This window comes from Athalia rosae, chromosome 1 (assembly GCF_917208135.1).
Source record: "Athalia rosae chromosome 1, iyAthRosa1.1, whole genome shotgun sequence".
Lineage (NCBI taxonomy): Eukaryota > Metazoa > Arthropoda > Insecta > Hymenoptera > Athaliidae > Athalia > Athalia rosae.
This window is the reverse complement of record NC_064026.1, coordinates 16,075,195-16,094,011: the sequence shown is the minus strand read 5'-3', so window position 1 is coordinate 16,094,011 and position 18,817 is coordinate 16,075,195. Positions and strand designations below refer to the sequence as shown.

Below are 18,817 nucleotides of genomic sequence, written 5' to 3'. Positions count from 1 at the left end.
AAGTAATTTTAATTACTCAAGGTAAATTAACTTCATTTTCTCGTGGCAGGTATTCGTTTTAATGCAGTTTGACCCAGGTCTGGAGTATCGGCCTAACAGAGGAGCGCGAGGAAAAGACGACGCCTCCTGACTGTTGCTGTGTAGCGCCCTCACCGACGGACCTTATTCTTACATCTAATTGAAATTGGTGGCCGTCATGCCAAGAAAAACCTTCCCCATTTACGGTACCGTACGCCTTTCTTTGCCGCTTGCGTTAAAATTAAGCGTTACCTGGTCGTATCTCGCAGCCGAAGTTGAAGATGAAGATAAAAAAAAAAGAAAAGATCAACATTAAAAATTTGCAACCAATCACCTCTTTTTCATAAATATTATCTACATCACACACATAGTTACGCTATACATGCGTTATCACAAGAACATGGAATACAATTTTGTTCTTTCGTTGTTTTTTATTTCATTTCAAGTCAGTCTTTTACATTTATACCCATAACACATAAATGACGACTAGACATTGCTATTTTATTTTTCGATTTCATTTTTCAATTGTTTTTCTTAAACTAGAAAATTGCTGTATGTATAACGTACTTACATATATCGGCGATTAAGAAAAAGGGATGCTGGTAACAATGGCATGACAGACCCGGTCCGAGGGCTGCTACACGCTGCTTAGAGTGTCTCGAGATAAATGAAAATTAAATTGAGATTCTACAAGGACAGCTGACAAAATTATTAATGACTTATTGAGAAAACACGAAAAAATAAATTAAAATGAACCAGAAAAGAAAACAAAGTAAAAAAATAAATAAATAACAGAACGACTATGTGGACAGTGTAAAAAATAATATGGAAAACCCTAATAATAATGATAAGATTAATAAAGATAAACCTAAATATAATATAACGGACCTTAAGAGAGAGAAAAAAAAATAATTATATATCGATATGAAAAATATGATTAAAAAGAAAAACGCAATAAACTAATTCTTTTGTGAGGTCATTTTATTATTATCATATATGCGATGAGGAATTGGTGATTTGATTCTCTGCAATTACACGGAGCCGTGTTTTAAAGTTTGAAACTGATGACGGTCTCAGAATAAGCGACGACGAAGATGACGAATGAGATAGAAATGAACAAGACATTTGGAAGAGTTCGTTGAAAGAGATAAAAGTTATAGAGAATAATTGTAAGAAAAAGTTGAAAAAATGAAAAAAAAAATGTAGAAAAAGAATGAGTGACAGAATAAATTTGGCGATTTACGACTCATTTTTTCATCGTATACTGGTCTGCATTAACGGTAGTCAGATTGTTTTTCTCTTCCTTTTATTTTGTTCAAGTGGATTTACATTGTACAATATAGTCTCTTATAATATATTATAGTAAAGTATACGCAGTCAAAGTCATACATATAGGTAATATTATAATCGTGCACAATTTGAGACTATATTATTATTTGTATTTTTTTTTTTTTTTTTTTCTTATTTAACGTCAACTTTTTAATTTTTCGATTGGTTTTTTGATAAAAAATTCTGTTTGCAGTAAATTAAATCTGCAACGCCATGTATTATACCGTTAGTGTGATGTATGCGATGATTTTAGCGATAAAATGATAAAAATAATATATAATTAATTGAATAAATCGTGAAAACGGGAAAGGGATTGACGATTTGTTGTAAAGCTACGTACCAGGTGTATCTGGATGAAAATATGAGACAGATGAGCGACAATCTCTCTGTGATGATAGTTTCGATCGAAGTGATCAAAATGTTTGTGAAGGAATGAAGATTATACGTAAGATATACAGACGAAGAAGAGAGACGAAAAAGGTAAATATTAATTAAATGAAGAAAATCAATGTGCCACAGATATAAAACATGTATAAAACAGAGAATAATAAAAATAATAAATGAGAATTGAAAAGAAAAAACAAATTTTTTTAAACTGAACCCATAATAAGTGCGGGACTAAATGCAATCTTACCTCGTGTGTCTTGTTTACGACTAACTAAAACTCTCAATCATCCACTTTGTATAGAATATAATATGAATATTAAAAATCGATAGGAAAAGGAGAAGAAACAAATAACACAAAAATTACGAATAAATTAACTGCTACAACTGGAGAAACAAAACGCAAAATGAAAATTTAGAGAACACGCAAGAGAAAATATGATAGCCAAATGAAAAATGGATGAAAATATCCTTGGAGTAATGAAAAAGGAATACCAGATAAAGAATAAATAAAATAAAAATGATATATATATATATATATAATATAAAAATGAAAACGCAAAGAAAAACAAATCTATAAACGAAAAGCACCCTTTTCCACACAATTTTTAGTAAATCGCTATTATATATATTACGATTATTATATACCAATCACACAAATGGAAATAATTATTATAAAAAAGAAAATTAAAAAAAAAAAAAAAAATATTCCCACCCCACTCAAAAAAACGAAGAATAAAAATTCAACAAACGAATTGAATAAATTAAAAGAATTCTCATCAAGCATTTTCCCTTTTGCATATTTTTGTGATCATCACCGCGATTGTAACGACATACTTATTATAATGAATTTTATGCACATACTTATAAATTTGTATATACATATGCGTGTATCACAATATATTGAATACTATATGTAAAATAATATACAAGGAAGAAAAAAAACATACACACGCACGCACACGTGCACCATATCTTCGACACATGAAGCTACACACTACGTATATGTGTATACATTTGTTATAAATATCAGAGTGAAATGAAAATAAAAATTGGAAAAAAATTGAAAAATAATCATCCCCATAATCCAGACGAAACGAAGTTTCTGCTTGGTGACTGTTCTTTAGACATTAATTAAGATATTAATTAAAAAAAAAACCAATGCTAATAAGAAAAATTAAAAGAAGGTCGCTCGATAACAAAAAAAAAAAGAGGGGAAAAAAGAGAAAACATCAAATACAAGAGGAGAAGAGAAAAGAAAGGGGAGAAAAGGGGAGAAATGGCAAGGATTAAAAGATTAATAAAAATATTCAAAAAAATGAAATCGATTAAAGACAACTAGCTGTGGTAGTCGCTGCCGTGTTCGTATATTATGTATAATGTGTATAACCGCGCTGAGCTGCCGCTGCCGCTGAGTTGCTGCTGCTGCTGCTGCTGCTGTTGCATCGATATCAACGTGCACTGTTTCACTGCCACTGCAGTTACCGTGTTATCATTATTGCATAGTCAAAATAGTTTTATTGAGATAAGGGAAAATGTTTTACACCGTCGATTATCGATATACCTACTGCGTTGTATAGATAGAAGAAAATATTTAATTGTAACGCATACTATTGTCTTACTGTTGTTAATATTTATACTATCGTTTCTATTTTCAATCATCATCTGTTGATGCATAGTATAGATATAAATGTACCTATATTTTTTTCATTTTACCATTAATAGAATTATTATTATTTTTATTTTTTTTTTGTAATTGGTTACGGAGAGGAGAGAATTCTAAGGGATGATGAATAGATGACATACCTACTGTGTGCGTATGCCTCGCCTTGCTGCATATTTTTTAAATTCAATTTTCATGTAATTATGATCGGTACTCCGAAAAATCTGTACGGCATAGTAATGATATTTGACCGGTCTTAGGCGAACAAGTCGTGAAATCATTGCATCTTATCCACGGAGTTTTTGAGTTTTTTTTTTCTATTTATTACATTTGTGGTGCATGATGAAGTATGAATTTGATATCGAAGTCACCGTTTTTTTTTCTCTCTTTCCCCGCGAAACAAGAAATTAGAAAAACGAATGAAAAGTAAGTTATTCTATATAATTGCTTACCGATTATGATTTGTAATCGTTCAGCGTTAATAGAATGTTTTATTTCCTTAGATTTGAAAAATTTACTATTTTTTTTTTCGGAGAATGAAAATCTATATATTTTCCTTTCTTATCTTGATGAAATTATAAATGTAATTCATATGCATTAAAATGTTATTATGCAGATCGGTCGTGAAATTGCCAATGCCTGCATATGTGTAGTATTTTACAATGAAGAAAATTTTGTATATTACAACGAGCCAAGATAGGTTACCGTTATAAAATATTTATTATGAAATAATTCCTCAATTTTTGCACAATGTAAGAATTTCCAGCGCTTTTTCTCTCTTTAATTATCCAATTTCTCCCCCACAATCATCAGATTTCAACCTTTCCTTTTTTTAATTTCATTTCCCAACTTGATGTTGGAAGAAGTTTTGTTTCCATCTTTTTTTCTGTTACTGACAATGAAACCATTTTCATTAAATATCCTTTGGTTTCCGTTATTATTATTATTATTAATTTTCTTAGCACCATTACATTGCTTTGGTTTCAACATAAGTATTATGACATTGTACGATTGACATTTGTCGAAGCACATGGACATGCACAAGCCTCTTCGATAAATAGGTAATTTAAAGAGTGCAAAGGTGAAAAATTCATTCCAAGTTAAAGATACATGCACGATACGCGTGTCATGAATTATTAAATGAACCGCGATAAATAGCGATTGGATGTTAATCACGGCGATACTTTATTGGCTCATTGTGAAATACAATGATTATTCATGCACTCTCTTGATAATTAATTCATGCACCAATCCAATCAACTCGATCACCCTTATCATAATTATTATCGTGTATAATTAATTATTATATACGCTCGTGGTGCATCTGCGTGTATGTATGCGACGTATGCATCTAAAAAATGATTTTATTATATACATACATATTTATATGTTGATTAGGCATTGCATATATATGTATATAAATTACGCTCATTATGTAATGTATAAAAAAGAAAGAGAAAAAACCCAAAAAAAGATTATAAAGAAAAAGGCGCGCGGTGTGCTTGCCACCTTCAATGCCTCATTGACCTCATCTAATGCTTTTTTATCTGTACATTTACAATTTGTGTACCAATGAGGAACGTTGTTTAATCATGTTGTTGATGTTATTGTTAAAAAATGAGATTCAATATTGTACATAACTATATATTCATTATAATTGATGATATGAATAATTATATACATAAAAAAATGAGTAGCGAATCATTCTGAAGATACCCTGGGTTGCGCTGATACTCCACCGACCGTTTCAGATCAGAAGACTCAATAGAGTCTTTTTCTCAAAATTCTAGACATCTTCTGACAATGCGGTCCCATGTGTATGGACACCTTTTTGACTTTTTCCTGTAGAATTTGACCCTCTGTCAATATGTCATTCCAAAAACCGAGTTAAACTTGATTCGACCTTCACAAGATCAGTCGAAAAAAAAAATGGACGGCGTCGAGTCTTCCCCCCTTTCGAACCCTAAAAGTTTCATTTCACTCAATACTCGATCGGAGTCGTATTCGAGATAAATCAGGTGTGAAATTGAAATGGAATACCCTGTGTAATCTTACAATTAGTGAAATAGACGTCACACTTCTCCCCACTCACATGCATAGAAGTGTACATGTGTACAGCTACACATACACATACACTTACCGATAAGTATTAACACTTTAGAATATTCGGCTGAGTCCATCATGTGGAAAGGGAATAATCTTTGGCTCTTTGGATTAATTCACAAGGAACAGATTGCTCATAAACTTCTTTGCACAAAATGCGGATTAAACTGCTTTTCGGCCTTGTGTTGACCTATGGAGTGGAAAAATATTTCTGGTAAGTCTAAATACATGTATCATTTGACTAGTAAACTAGCTGGGCCCCGCGGTTTCACCAGCGTTAATTTGAGGAAAAAAACATAAAAAGTGAAAAAGGTTATAGTGAGTCAACCTTAAAAGATAGACATATGCCGTCACGGACTTTGTTTTAGAACTTTTAAAGGGGAACAATTCCGTCGTACATGATTTTTGTGTATCTCAAACCATTCGCGCAGCGCACGCAATAGAAACTTTTAAAAAGAATAATTTCTCCCGTTTTTGAAACATCTTTTATCGATGACGCTATTGCTATACAACCTTTCCCAAAAAAGCACCTCGGGTGCAAAAAACTTCGCCAAGTACGTACATTAATTTATTCAAATCAATCGCCATTAAAAAGTCGTTCCTCAAAAATGATCGTAAAATCAAATTCTCCAGAGGAAAAAGGATCCAAATCAATTATTGTGCCAAGTACATTATACCTGTATGTTACTTAATATGATGCATATGAGTACTAGAGAGGACTGAAATCATCAAATGAATGATAGAGAGCAAACGGTTATCTCGATTTTTCTTCCTTTGTGGTCGACACGTGGTCTCCATTGTAGTGTACCGGTAAACGCGTACGGAAAATAATCGAACGAAAATGGCGGAATCAACTCTGATAAAGAACATCAATAAATTTAATGGCTCGAATTTTCAAGCGTGGAAATTTCGAATGAACTCGATACTTATCGCGAACGCGATTCAAGACGTCGTAACGGGCGTGCGAGTGATGCCGGTAGACGCAGCTTCGGCCGATGGAAAAAAGTGGTTGAAAGACAACGCGACGGCGATGTGCATAGTTTCCTCGTCGATAGATGATTCCCAGCTCGACTGTTTGCTCAACTGCACCACAGCGAAGCAAATGTGGGACAAATTGGTGAGAATTCACAAGCAGAAATCCGTGTCGAACAAGATGCTCTTGCTACAAAAATTCCACGGACATCGCATGGAATCAAACAAGTCGGTTGTACAACACGTTTCCCGGGTACATAACATGGCGTCTCAACTGAAGGATCTGGGAGAAGCGATTTCGCACACGGTCCTAATGGCGAAGGATCTTGGCAGCCTACCGGCCAAGTATAACGCTTTCCAGACAGCATGGGACAGTGTACCCGAAGAAAGACAAACCCTCGATTATCTATTAGAACGATTATTGAAGGAAGAAAGAAGACTCGAAGGTGACGATGACGTCACTCGAGCGTTAGCCGCTGTTAGCTTGGCGGGAACAAAAAGAAAAAGTTCGCCGCGAATCAAAACAATAACACGTAAGTCGAAGTACGATTGTCGAGTATTTCTATCGTAAAAGAAAAGGACATCTTGCTCGCGAGTGCCGGAAAAAGAAAAGGGACAAAGACAGCGCCGGTGAAAACCCTCGCGAGTGTGCGTTCGTCGCTTTAACAAGTGAACAAAAACAGCGACAAGTGAAATCGGAGACAGTGCCGAGTAGTGAGGGCGTCAACTCATGGCAGTTGACACAAGCGATGTCTAGATCACCGACATCAGTACGTCCAGGCATATCACTTACCAGTGGCGAGTCTATATCGGTCGGGGACAATGGCGTGTGTGACGTTACCGGTAATGGCACTGTGCTCATCGATAGACTAGTGAACGGTAAATGGTGTGAAGCTCGAATCGAAAACGTGCTCTACGTTCCGAAGATTCGAAAGAACTTGTTTTCAGTTGGCGTATGCACTGAAAAAGGTTTCGATGTTTTTTTCAAAGAAAAACTAGTGACAATTAACCGTGACGGCGAATTTTTCGGTCTCTGTGTGCAACAAGACAATCAGATTTACCGAATGCTTTCTGATGTGAGAAAACCAAGTGTTGCGAGAGAAGCAAATGTGTCAACTGTCAACTTGCGCGTCTGGCACGAACGAATGGGGCACGTAAACAATAAAGTTTTGCGCGAAATGACGCAAAAGGGGCTGATTCACGGTGTGAAACTAGCGGACATTGACAATTTCTTCTGTGAATCGTGTGCTTTCGGAAAAGCACACAGGCTTTCGTTCAAGAAGAACGAGATAAAAAGAGACACAAAACCGCGAGAATACATACATTCGGACGTATGCGGACCATTCTCAACACTATCGCTATCTGATTTAGGTTCTCGCAAAATATCCCTAGTCGAATTTACAACAGCGCCACAGCAGAGGTGGGGGGATCGCATCGACCGGCCACGATCTGTTATGATCACTGAACTATATACTAGTATAAGAAATGTAACAAGAGAATAAATTGAAGTATAGCGGAGTTCAAAATGTATTTTCTGTATTTATGCGTTCAGTGTAATTTGATGTCACATCAAGAATAATTATCTAGGGTTTGAGTTAGATAAACAACAAATTGTCGGGGCCTTTCATTAGTCTAAGGGCGTTAACTGAAGATTTGTAATCTTCAGTCAATGCTGAGAGTAAAGGTAATCAATAATAACATTCCAATTTTCATCTGAATTCTCTGATTCATTGAAAACACGAAACGAATGATTAAGACTAAACGAAATAATGAGGTTTCTTCACAACTATTCCATATTCAGCAACCGCAGGTGTCAAATCCTCCATGGTCAATGTGTAGCGGCGATCCTTTCCTTTTGTTTTTGTATTCTGATTTGCTCCTCTTGTTTTGCAGTGTTGTAGAGCGTCATTAGCAATTTCTGATATGAATTTCTGGGCAGCAAGAGATACCAGTCTGACTCTAAAAATTAGGTTTTCAGTGTTAATGTCATGCCACTAGTGCATATTTATGTTATGTCATATTACAGAGATGAAGACTAGAAATATGTTACATTCGTGGATCGGTTGTATTAAAGCCAGCCATGTGAAGGTAGTGAGCGCTGATTGCATCAGGTACCTGAAATAAAAAAGATTTAGGCAATATGACCCCATGACATCTATACTCAATTATACGCACAGTAGGGGTATAATCCTCCAGCTGTAATAAGAAGTCGGACAGAGGTAGTCCAGCGGATCGAGGTTCTTCATTTGCTCCAGAGTATAATGGAGGTGTATCTCTCCCATAACCCTCTGCCATTTTTTCAAATTAATTCGGCTTTCTGATCTTGAATCAATTCAATGATTGTTACTAGTAAAGCGATTATTAATTTACGATTCACCAAAGTATTGAGGCTAAGAGCAATCAAGCTATAAAGTTATACTTTGTCAAAACTTCAGCCAATGTAGAGACCTGTGAAGCAGGAGCGTAGGTTAGTAAATAAACAGTATAGAGGCCACTGATCGAAAGAGGCAGTTTTATGGACTGAAATTGGCTACAGGTGACGTGTTGAAAACTCGCAATCGAACCCAGCAGGACAGCTTCAAACATGTCTTATGCATGTTCAAATTCATCATTACTGCAGCACATTTTAGGGTGTACTTCTAAAAATTGCGACACGCCCGAAACCGATGAATGTAATTGTTTTATCGGTAATGAATTTATGACGGAGCGGAATTTCAATGAGGTTCAATGAATACTGTAACCATATCTCTATTTCAGTGACTGTAACCATAAACCAATCGAATTTTCGATATCATCTTCGAGTTCATTGCGTGTGACGTCTTTAGAGGTGGGGGTTGACTGGAGAATGGGGTGTTGGTAAAAAGCACGAGGGTAGGCCACATTGTTTTGCATTGTAGGGTTATGTTGTTTTTGAACAATCGTACAATCATTTGATTGTCAATTTCTTGTTACTTCGTTCTTACTTTAAACAGACTTTTCCCAGCCATTTCACACCCCCTCCAACTGTCTTGCCATTTTCAGTTTTCTCTAGTTAATTGATATGATGAGCTAGTCTGTAATTAGTAAACTTCGATAACTGACATGATTTTTCACAATCGAATAAGTCGTATTAATTAAGTAAATTCTGCAAATTCTGCATTGGGTTTTATGTTTACTTTGGTAAATAATAATTAGGCACTCCGTTCATAATTGATCACGATTAATACCTAGCTGGAAATTCTAGCGGCACATTTGGAAATATCAATGATTTAACATTTTCGTCATTTTGGCAGATGTGAGCTTCATTACACAATATCATCTTATCTACTTTCTGAAGATCATTACGCGTTTTTTTCTGCGCTAATTTGACCCCACACATTTCGTATGAAGCGTAGTTACATCACGATGGAGCTAGAAAACTATAGCGCCATTCCATCATCAAAAGGTAATTAATTCAGTGTTTATGAACGTAAAATAGTTATGGCAAACTACAATAATGATATTTGTAACTATTCATATTCTCATTATCAGTCCGGCTCGTGGAACGGAATGTTGTTCCGCAAGGTGTTGCACTGGTCAATCCATCTGCCAGTGCAAAAAAAGCACCGAATGATTTGGTTATGCTTGCCATGGAGATACAAAAGGTATTCATTTTATTGAACGTTATTAAAGTAGAAGAAGTTCGTGTTCAGGTTGTTAAATGATCGTCAATATTTTGCTGTCTATTTTCAGTTGCCAAATTAATGCATGTAACATTTTAGCCAAGTGCTGCATGCGATTGTTGTTTATAAAAAGTAGTTATCGCTCATAATTTGTTTGTTATATCGATAGGCCGATGATTTTGTGAAAGCAAATGCTTGCAACAAATTGCAAATAATCGCCGAGCAGATGAAGTTTTTGCAAAAGCAAGCTGAGAATGTTTTACAGGAAGCAAAACAGAACACATACCTGCATCATGCGGCTTGTAACTTCCGTAAACAGCCAGGTCACGTATATCACATTTACCTCAGGGAGTCTGGGCAGACTTATTTTTCCATGTTGAGTCCTGAGGTGAGCCAACATGAACTTTCCTTTGCATTTACATCTCTTTGCAAAACGACGATATTCTCAATTTGTCTAAAATTTTCACAGGAATGGGGTGGAAATGGTCCTCCACACATTTATAAGGGGTCATACAGATTGGAACATGATCACTCTTGGACATCGGTATCGAAGCTGGAAGAAAAGGATAACGATTTGCAGCTAATTCATAAGATTTTGGACTCAAATAAGTCCTTTGCAATAACAGATGACCACAATAAAATGAATGTAGACTAATGATCACCGGTCTAAGAATTTCCGGGGGAATCGTTAGTTCACGAGATGAGGAAGTGATAATCAATAATTGCATAATTGATTGTAAATATATGCGATTGGTGAAATATAATTTGATTTATGTTTCGGCCTAGCATTACCTAGTGACTTAATTTTCAAGTGATGTTTTTCGCTGTAATAAAATCATTGTGTTGTGTTGACTGCAGAAACATAAGATCGTGTGATATTTCAACAAGGTTTTATTTTTCTCTAAAGAAACAGTCATTTTTGTACAGTAACAAGTGTTTCTTCAATATTATTCTAGTGAGAGTTTACAACGAATGTTTACATGCATGTTGCACAACTTTCTCTGAAAAACTTGGTACTATTGGATATCCGACCACGTCACGATTAACTGTAGCATCACATTGGTTCGAATTTGAAGCAAATTGCTTATAACAATTTTTGTGATCTACCTAACAAAAATGGACTATGTAAAATATACATAAATTTTCAATGACTGGAAGTACTATTTATATTATTACGTTCTTTCACAAACTCAATTAAGAGTTGTGTAGTTTGTGTCTCATTACATTACTAAAAAGTATCTTCAAGATGACCACCGTAGGAGACTTATGTAAGGATAGATCGTCGAATTACTTGAAAGAATGCTGAATTATCATACAAAGCGTAACTATTCAATATTTACCTAATATTTTTCAAAGACGTTACTACTAGCACGAATTTAACTGCCAGGCTTTAATTCAATGTTAGGAAAGTAGCGCGAATTACCAACCGAGGTTCCAATCACTCCGTCTAACTCCGTGGTGCAGTCTTTTTACGTCATGTGGTGTTCACTCTATGGGCTGTAAACATCAAATAGATTACATGTAATTTTCAGTGGGGAAAATAGGAAAACTTTTCAAAAAGTCATAAGGCTTGTTTCACTTACATTGTTTGGGTATTCTCAGAGGTTCGGTATCTTTAATGATACACTCGTGGGTCTGAGCATGGAATAAGTATTGCAGCAATAATTGTTTGTCCTCGCCAACACAAGGATCATAGAATCCTGGCAACTGACTCTGTAATAAAAATAGATTCAATCATCATACCGCACTGCAGAGGACATTAGTTCTAGCTGATTGGAAAAAAAATTGGATTTTTACCTTCGATGCGTTGTGTAATACAAGCTTAGAGTCTTTGACCAGACATTGAAGAGGTATAGTTACATCGATGACTTCCTCTCTCTGCGCATTGTTTTCCTCCTCTCGTGTCATCCGCTCTTGAGGATACACAAATCTGCCATAAAGTGCTTTTGTAATGACTAACCCTCTACGCACTTCTTCTTCGGATCTGATTCTACTAAAAGTTGCCTTCATCAGATCTACAGCAGCTTTGGCTTCGCGTTGTTTCTCGAGCATTCTAGATTTATTTAATTCCTTTTGCTTTTCTTTCTCTCGCTCTTTCTGTTCCCGCACAACAGGATCGATGATTAGCTTCTTAATAACAGCCCAAGTTATTAATGGGCCTACTGTTGCATAAAATATTGGAGCTGGTATGACTTCCTCACATAGATGTATGGGAAAAGAATATGTTTGCGAGGCCCGAGTAAGCCTGATCTTTAGCATCACCCCAGTGGGTACACCAACAGAAACAGCAGCAGATAAAGAGCTGTGTTGGGATATTTTTTTTTCAGCACCATATTCTAAGAATCCTCCAAAAGTGCCTACTCTGTAGTGAAACAATTCTCTTGGTGAATGATGAGAATTACCACAGTTCGAGTTTGAGGTGTGAACAAAAAGTATGTACTCACTTAATACAACCACGTAGTTTCAGCTGTCTTTCGGCCATTTTATACGTATAACTAAGGCTTAGGTAAGAGTGCACAAAGCCAATCTGAATTGAGAATGCAGTATGTGAGTGTGCGGTGTTCCTTACAATCATTGTACTCATGGCATCCTCTATCCCTCCTCGATAGGTGATATATCCGACGGCATGTTTGTCCAATTGCATTGCTAAAGCTATGGGTAAATGACCAAAAATGTAGTTTCTCTGCAAAAAATACAGGCATCATAGGTCATAAGTGTACTTTAAAAAACATACTTCCGACAAGTCCTCGCCTCATTCCATTTGGTTCAAACTGGAGAATAGTCGCTCCATTACAGAATAGCCTTTTTGTTAAAGTTCTGAATCCCTTCAGAGACACAGTAGGTCCATTACCTGCACCTATATCTAGTTCTAGCCAGCCCTTAGCAGACATCACTCGTCTGGCGGAAACATTTATAGACCCTGATCCTGTCCCATTCTGAGTACCGAGCTGCCCAGACATCGTTACCGTATCCCTGAGAGTTAGCGGAGCCTCAATAGATTGGCTGAATGACATTCCACTCACTTCTATAGTTGGAAATATTCGCTCTCCACCACTGCCGAATATTCATTATTGATTAGCCAGTCCAACAATCTGTTCGATTTTTAGAGACAAGTATTTTTATTTAGTCAGACCTCACTAGGATACGCACATGTCATCATATTCGTCGTCATATCTGTTAAAAATATCTGTAGCATTGATGTTAACTGTGACATTGCCTTTGGGATTTGTACGCTGCTCCAGCCTCCTCTCTTCTCTTTCTCGTGCTAGTCTTTCATACTCTTCTCTTATTTCTTGAGGAGTTTTCGTGCGCTGAACTATCTCCCATCCCTCTGTTTCCAGCCCTCGTGTACCCAGAGAGTCATAAATTGCTCTCTGATGGTCATCGCTGAGTACTATTCCAAAAAGTCGAAGGTATTAGTAGTAGTTGAGGGCTTGTGGATTGGTTGTTACTTAGAAACGTTAAAATCCACCAAAGATTGGTGATATTATTGTCATCCTTAGTTTAAGATAATCGAAGTATAATTAGACCTTTGTATGCTTTTTTCGTGCGATTGAAAAGGATTTCTGCTTCTTTTTTAAGGATCGGGTCAACATGTTTGTCAGGGTGATAGAGTCTGCTTAGTCTGCGATACGCATTGTTGATTTCATCAGTAGTGGCCTGAAATACGAAACAGAGGATATAAGTTAAAATGTACCACCATCTCAAATCAAATGGTACTGCTAGGTTTTTTAAGCAAAGGTAGCAAATGCTAAGATTATGAACCATCACTAATTATGGAAAATGGTAAAAAATTTAGTATGATGCAAAAATTTAGGAGTTTTGCAATCAAATTTCATGTATTGATCGAAATGTCCTAAAAATTGTTCATTTTTCAAAAATACTAAAAATAATCAGAGCCTTCGCTCTATAATCGGGCCAGAGAATTTCGGGGCATTTCGCAGTTTCAGCAGCCGGGTTAATGAATTGGACAATCACGTGGGGGGTTAGGGGCTGGGATTGATTCGGCTTATTAAAAGTACTGGGGATAAAACATTGAACTCTTACATTTCTCGGTAGATTTAGAAAAGTATAAAAATCTTCTTCGATAACGTTGTCACCGTCGCTATCGTCATCCATTTTGAACTTGCACAAATTTTAGAAAGTGTTTGGGTAATTTTTTTTACTCTCTTCGAGTCGGGATATTTCTTGGTTCACAAGCAACGAATTCAAGACTTTGCTCACAAGTCTTCAAGTCTTCTGCTTTCAGCTTTGGTAGGTTACGAAATAACATGTTAAAAAACACACCGGTCTCACAGAATGTAAAGCTCCACGAATAGATGGCGCCTAAATACCCTGTAGAGCAAATTTATACCCAGTAGACATCCAGCATTTTTGTATACCGGCGTGCAGGGTTACATGAACATAAATTACGAATTTCCATGTCGGAAAAATTTGAGGGAGAATAGCAAAATTTGGCAAGTTTTTTAGGCGAGAAGGTATAAAGGAGCACGAGTACATCACTTAGGGTATAAATTAAAAACATATGTATATTAGGATTCAAATACTTAGCTGGTTTGATCTTTTTATTTCAAAAGTTTTAGTTTCTTACATGTGATGATTTCGAAAAAAAGTTGAATCGGACATTAGGTATACCGTTAGATGACCAGAAACGATACAGGTACGTACGTACGTACATCTGCGGCCAATGCATTAGAAAAAAAAACTTAATGAGAATGAGAAGAACAGGCAAAATCCGGGGAACTTTGCATGGAGCTCATATTAAAAAGGTAGAGAGAGGAAATAAATAAGAAATAGAAGAGGTACGGAGTTCACATCCGTGGAAAAAGGGTTTGTTTTGATTTGAGAATATCATTCTCGCGCTCCGGCAGCCACAGCTTTGAGCCCCTTGGTTCTGACTGCCTCATGTTTCTCCATGCTCTATTTTCTTTTTCATTTCAGTGACCTCCCATTTAGAAGATTTTTTTTCTTCCTTAGTCCTAGTCTGCCTCCGCTCGCGTTTTATTGCTATTTTATCGGTATTCGGTTCCCGCGACGAGGCGCAGCCGCGCTTTTATAACACAGGGCTCGGCGAAGGACCAGAACAATTAACAATGCCATATAGTTCGGTACTCATCGTCAGCTCCGGCCCAGGCAGCCTCTATACGTATACACTACAATAATTGCAATCACTAATAAAGAACTGATGTCAACTTGCTGTGCACAACGAGAGTAAACGACAGATTTGCATATCCTGGAATTCACGTTCATCTGATGAACCATCGGTGATGAATTTTTTCCCGGAGTGCGGTAGAACCTGTAATCGAAGCGAAGATCCCCTAACCACGTCCCTCTAGAATGGCTCGTAAATTTGGGCGCGCGTGGGCGTTTAGGTCATTGCATGACTTACGAAACCTTCACCAATACTGATCGTGAGTATACCGAATATTATATTCGAACGACCGAGAACAACGATCCGTCCAGCTGCAGCTACGCACGTTCGCCTCGAGTAATTTCAGCCTATACCATTAAATTATTTTTTACGTATAGGGGAACGCCGAGTAGAATGGGATACCCCAAAAATGTTGTGAATTTGTTTTTTTTAAATGATCGAAAAGGACTGCAAACATCATTCTGGATTGTTGAAATTTTCCTTTTGTTTCCTCAAGGAATCCTTAAGTTCCCCATATTGCCCCACGTTCCCCTATGTACCTATATATATATATATGTAACTCGTAGGTGTATAGGATTCATACAGCGGCGAACGAAAAATAAATGTATTCACTGGCACTATATGTGGCGTTCGATTAATATACGGTGATATAACTGATCCTTTACGGAGATCAAGGACCTGATATACTGTAGTCTACATACGTAGGAGAAGAAATGGCACTGTTTCATCTGAAATTCAATTTTAATTTTGAAAGTCGAATCAATGTACTCATATACAGGGTGAGGCATTCATCTTGAGACACTTAAATATCTCGCCAGCCATAGACGTTTTTCGAAAAAATCGTTGAACCGAGGGCCACAGCACTCCACAGTCTATACATACTGTGTATAATGCAAAACACATTTGAAAAATGTATTAAAAGCTATACATACGAAATTCAAAACAGGGTAGATGTGTGAAACAGCAACGAAGGAATGTTGTATATACATATATACATTGAGAAAGGTACCTAATAAACTCATCCGCGTTTATATAGTCAGGTGAAATTCCAGCATGCATGATCGAAGCTGTGGTGCGGCCTGTGATATTGAGAGCGGTATCGCCGTATAAACAACGAAGTTGAATGAAAAAATTAAAACAATTGAACAATCGAGTAGCCATGTTGGCAAACACGGTCATTGTACTCGACTAACAATGCCTCCGTTATATTGACAACAATGCTCTGGGTGACTGCAGTGGTGCAGTAATGCAGCTTATTTCGTCAACAATTACTCCTAGTAGGTATAGGGAATCAAGTTGTAAGGTGCTATACGGCTATAGGTGATCATAAATCCGATGCAGCTCTAATGCATCTGCAGTTGAAAAACATCCGGACTAATATAGAGCTGTTGAATCACGCACGCGTCACCACATCTAACCGAGTTAACTTATGTTCTCGGAGTATTTTAGCGAGGCTAATTCCCACCAATCATCGGTTATCAGTTATGAGTGACTTTTCGGTTATCAATTTTTGCTTCCAAAAAATTCGGAGCATCTTGTTCGAAGTTGGACATGGAGAAAAATTGAAAAAAAATCATTGAGAACGAGAAATGAAAGAGCTGCCCCTGCGATTTCGTATACCATATAGGTACGTATATCGCGATGTGTGCAGGACATGCGTTCGTTGATGTTTAAAAAACACCCACAGCGATCTGCGCTGGAAAACGCAGAGGATATCGATTACCATCGCAGAAGCTCTTATATATGTAGTTCTCGTTTATCATTTCGATTGTTTGCCGAATGCGATAAATAACATACATGTATACATATATTTCTAAAGGCGTCACTTCCTGCTGCGCCACAAAAGTAAATCAGAATAATTACACGTATACTTCTTTATAACTCGGCTCTGCAGTATATAGTTTGGGGAAGAATTCTAAGCGATAAACGTCCTCATAAGACGCCCATTTTGTACATAATTTCTTGAACTGTGATCGGTGGTATCCATATTTATAATTACTTAGTCCATTTGATTCCAATGTGTATATTATAGGATAACTTAAGAATTCTAGCTCGTGCCTACGTTGTTTGGATTTGTCATCTGATAGTTGGTTTTCCGGTTTTTCGTGTTCCGTTGTTCCGCAGATAGTATATCATCACCCGCAGCGTCCAGCGTTATACGCGCAGAGCTGTGGTCGTGGAGGGAGTGCGATTTATACTCCGGGAGAGTAGTAGGCGAAACAGAGGGATAAACTCTAATCGGGGGCGTCAGCAGGCGTCGACTCAGACTCGGCTTCGTCGAGGACGCTGGAGATGCGTCCAATCCTGGCGACTGACGAGAATTCGCGACCGCCCCATTATGGCGACCGCTTCCGTTCCCCACCTACAAGATATATGTATATTTTACCCAAATAATCGCTACAACCGCAACAACCCCCTTCGTCACTAATGATGTACGTACCCCTAATATTATATCTTCATCAATATAATAGCATATTTTTGTAGTGTCTGCCCGCGCTAAAAAAAAGACATTATATATTATGATACTCACAAATGGTAATATCCGAGAATCCCATATACCTATTGAAAAAAGGAGAAATTGTGTAAGAATGCCACTGAGAATAATGAGGGCACAGAGGATGATGTGACCGTCGTTATATTATGATGTAAATCAGCTGTACACCTATATTGACGTATATTCGTATAGTACAATGGTCTTGACCTGAATATTTTTGTGCAATATCTGCATACACAAACATATACTATAATAAGCAGGAGCGATTCCGAGTACCTATGTAGGTGAAAATCACTTGGCAAAGTATAAAAGATAATTACTGCAGAGCGTTGCACAATTCAATATGTTTGTATATCGACCACATGACTTTCGGTAATTACATTTCGTCACTGCAATTTTTTATAAACATATCTACATGATGCAAGGTGAGCATCAGATTATACAATAACAAATATAATATAATTGTCCACATTGTTTCCGACAATATGCGCAATATGTATATATATATATATATATATACACGAAGTATCCTCGCACGCATCAACCGTCTTACATCATGATTACATTATCGTCGCATAATAATTGTCATTGCGAATTTTATTCGCCTCGTCGGGACGTGTCAAATTATGAGCAGAGATATGTGTATAGGTATATTGTACTGAAATAATATACCGCGGACGTATATGATTACGACTTGTGTATACATATATATAATTTGAATATGTATCGTTGTGTCCCATATAAATATTTGTCATTTTTGCTGATGTAGGTACATTTGACCTACTGATCTGAATTTTGCTCAATATTACAAATTATGCAAACGTATATCGATAAATTATTAGTAATGATAATGGAATTTACCTGAATATATAATTGCATATGACTATACGTCATATACGTTATTATTTACATACCGAAATTACGATTATATGCAGCAAATTTATAATGGAGCACCTGAGTTTAAATGACTGATCGCGCTGATTGTGAGATGTGGATAAGCGAAGCCGAAGATTATCGCTATTCCAAAAATGGCGACCGTTTTCAGCCTTGCTAAATTGCGA

General features: G+C 36.7%; 4 protein-coding genes across 57 annotated transcripts in view; 2 read left to right on the top strand and 2 right to left on the bottom strand.

Moving 5' to 3' along the window:
- The window catches only part of LOC105690568 (calcium-activated potassium channel slowpoke), an 89,821-nt gene extending 84,734 nt beyond the window's left edge, over positions 1 to 5,087 (top strand). For 49 of the 50 annotated variants that reach the window (XM_048658349.1, XM_048658231.1, XM_048658393.1 and 46 more), the window contains one exon: positions 50 to 5,087. In XM_048658349.1, the coding sequence (XP_048514306.1) occupies positions 50 to 130 (81 nt within the window). In that variant the 3' untranslated portion in view covers positions 131 to 5,087. The remainder of the gene's footprint in view (positions 1 to 49) is intronic. The other variant, XR_007279354.1, reaches the window with a different exon arrangement.
- A 2,901-nt stretch (positions 5,088 to 7,988) lies between these two features.
- Positions 7,989 to 9,220, bottom strand: LOC105690627 (transcription initiation factor TFIID subunit 10-like). 3 transcript variants are annotated; one of them, XM_020854941.2, is made up of 4 exons: positions 8,889 to 9,220; positions 8,645 to 8,786; positions 8,520 to 8,584; positions 7,989 to 8,428 (listed from the first exon to the last, which is right to left on the bottom strand). In XM_020854941.2, exons 2-4 carry the CDS (start codon positions 8,762 to 8,764, stop codon positions 8,227 to 8,229), a joined length of 387 nt encoding a protein of 128 aa, XP_020710600.1. In that variant the 5' UTR covers positions 8,765 to 8,786; positions 8,889 to 9,220; the 3' UTR covers positions 7,989 to 8,226. The 3 variants fall into 3 exon arrangements, with proteins under 3 accessions (XP_020710600.1, XP_012264027.1, XP_048514396.1); XM_012408604.3 differs by having other exon boundaries at positions 8,645 to 8,791; positions 8,889 to 9,217; XM_048658439.1 differs by having other exon boundaries at positions 8,645 to 9,214.
- On the top strand, positions 9,188 to 11,261 carry LOC105690626 (uncharacterized protein C1orf50 homolog). Of its 3 annotated transcripts, none has more exons than XM_012408602.3 (5): positions 9,188 to 9,340; positions 9,742 to 9,893; positions 9,980 to 10,092; positions 10,376 to 10,498; positions 10,580 to 11,261. In XM_012408602.3, exons 2-5 carry the CDS (start codon positions 9,833 to 9,835, stop codon positions 10,763 to 10,765), a joined length of 483 nt encoding a protein of 160 aa, XP_012264025.2. In that variant the 5' UTR covers positions 9,188 to 9,340; positions 9,742 to 9,832; the 3' UTR covers positions 10,766 to 11,261. The 3 variants fall into 3 exon arrangements, with proteins under 3 accessions (XP_012264025.2, XP_012264023.2, XP_012264022.2); XM_012408600.3 differs by having other exon boundaries at positions 9,189 to 9,340; positions 10,280 to 10,498; XM_012408599.3 differs by lacking the exon at positions 9,188 to 9,340 and adding an exon at positions 9,438 to 9,628 and having other exon boundaries at positions 10,280 to 10,498.
- LOC105690624 (dnaJ homolog subfamily C member 11) lies at positions 10,984 to 14,382 on the bottom strand. Its single transcript, XM_012408598.3, has 8 exons — positions 14,158 to 14,382; positions 13,641 to 13,770; positions 13,261 to 13,504; positions 12,845 to 13,164; positions 12,555 to 12,762; positions 11,908 to 12,472; positions 11,694 to 11,823; positions 10,984 to 11,607 (listed from the first exon to the last, which is right to left on the bottom strand). The coding sequence occupies exons 1-8, from the start codon at positions 14,227 to 14,229 to the stop codon at positions 11,585 to 11,587; spliced, it is 1,692 nt and encodes a 563-aa protein (XP_012264021.2). The 5' UTR covers positions 14,230 to 14,382; the 3' UTR covers positions 10,984 to 11,584.
- Between the last annotated feature and the right edge of the window lie 4,435 nt (positions 14,383 to 18,817).

Excerpts from the sequence above, each read along its gene's own strand:
- LOC105690627 (XM_020854941.2), bottom strand. The coding sequence starts at position 8,764 with ATGGCAGAGGGTTATGGGAGAGATACACCTCCATTATACTCTGGAGCA. Across the intron at positions 8,585-8,644 it reads TGGAGGATTATACCCCTACT|GTACCTGATGCAATCAGCGC; the intron begins GTGCGTATAATT and ends TTTTTATTTCAG. Across the intron at positions 8,429-8,519 it reads AATACAACCGATCCACGAAT|AGTCAGACTGGTATCTCTTG; the intron begins GTAACATATTTC and ends CCTAATTTTTAG.
- LOC105690626 (XM_012408600.3), top strand. The coding sequence starts at position 9,833 with ATGAAGCGTAGTTACATCACGATGGAGCTAGAAAACTATAGCGCCATT. Across the intron at positions 9,894-9,979 it reads CGCCATTCCATCATCAAAAG|TCCGGCTCGTGGAACGGAAT; the intron begins GTAATTAATTCA and ends TCTCATTATCAG. Across the intron at positions 10,093-10,279 it reads TTGCCATGGAGATACAAAAG|GCCGATGATTTTGTGAAAGC; the intron begins GTATTCATTTTA and ends TTATATCGATAG.
- LOC105690624 (XM_012408598.3), bottom strand. The coding sequence starts at position 14,229 with ATGGATGACGATAGCGACGGTGACAACGTTATCGAAGAAGATTTTTAT. Across the intron at positions 12,473-12,554 it reads AAACTACGTGGTTGTATTAA|AGTAGGCACTTTTGGAGGAT; the intron begins GTGAGTACATAC and ends GTTTCACTACAG. Across the intron at positions 11,608-11,693 it reads TCTGAGAATACCCAAACAAT|CCCATAGAGTGAACACCACA; the intron begins GTAAGTGAAACA and ends TGATGTTTACAG.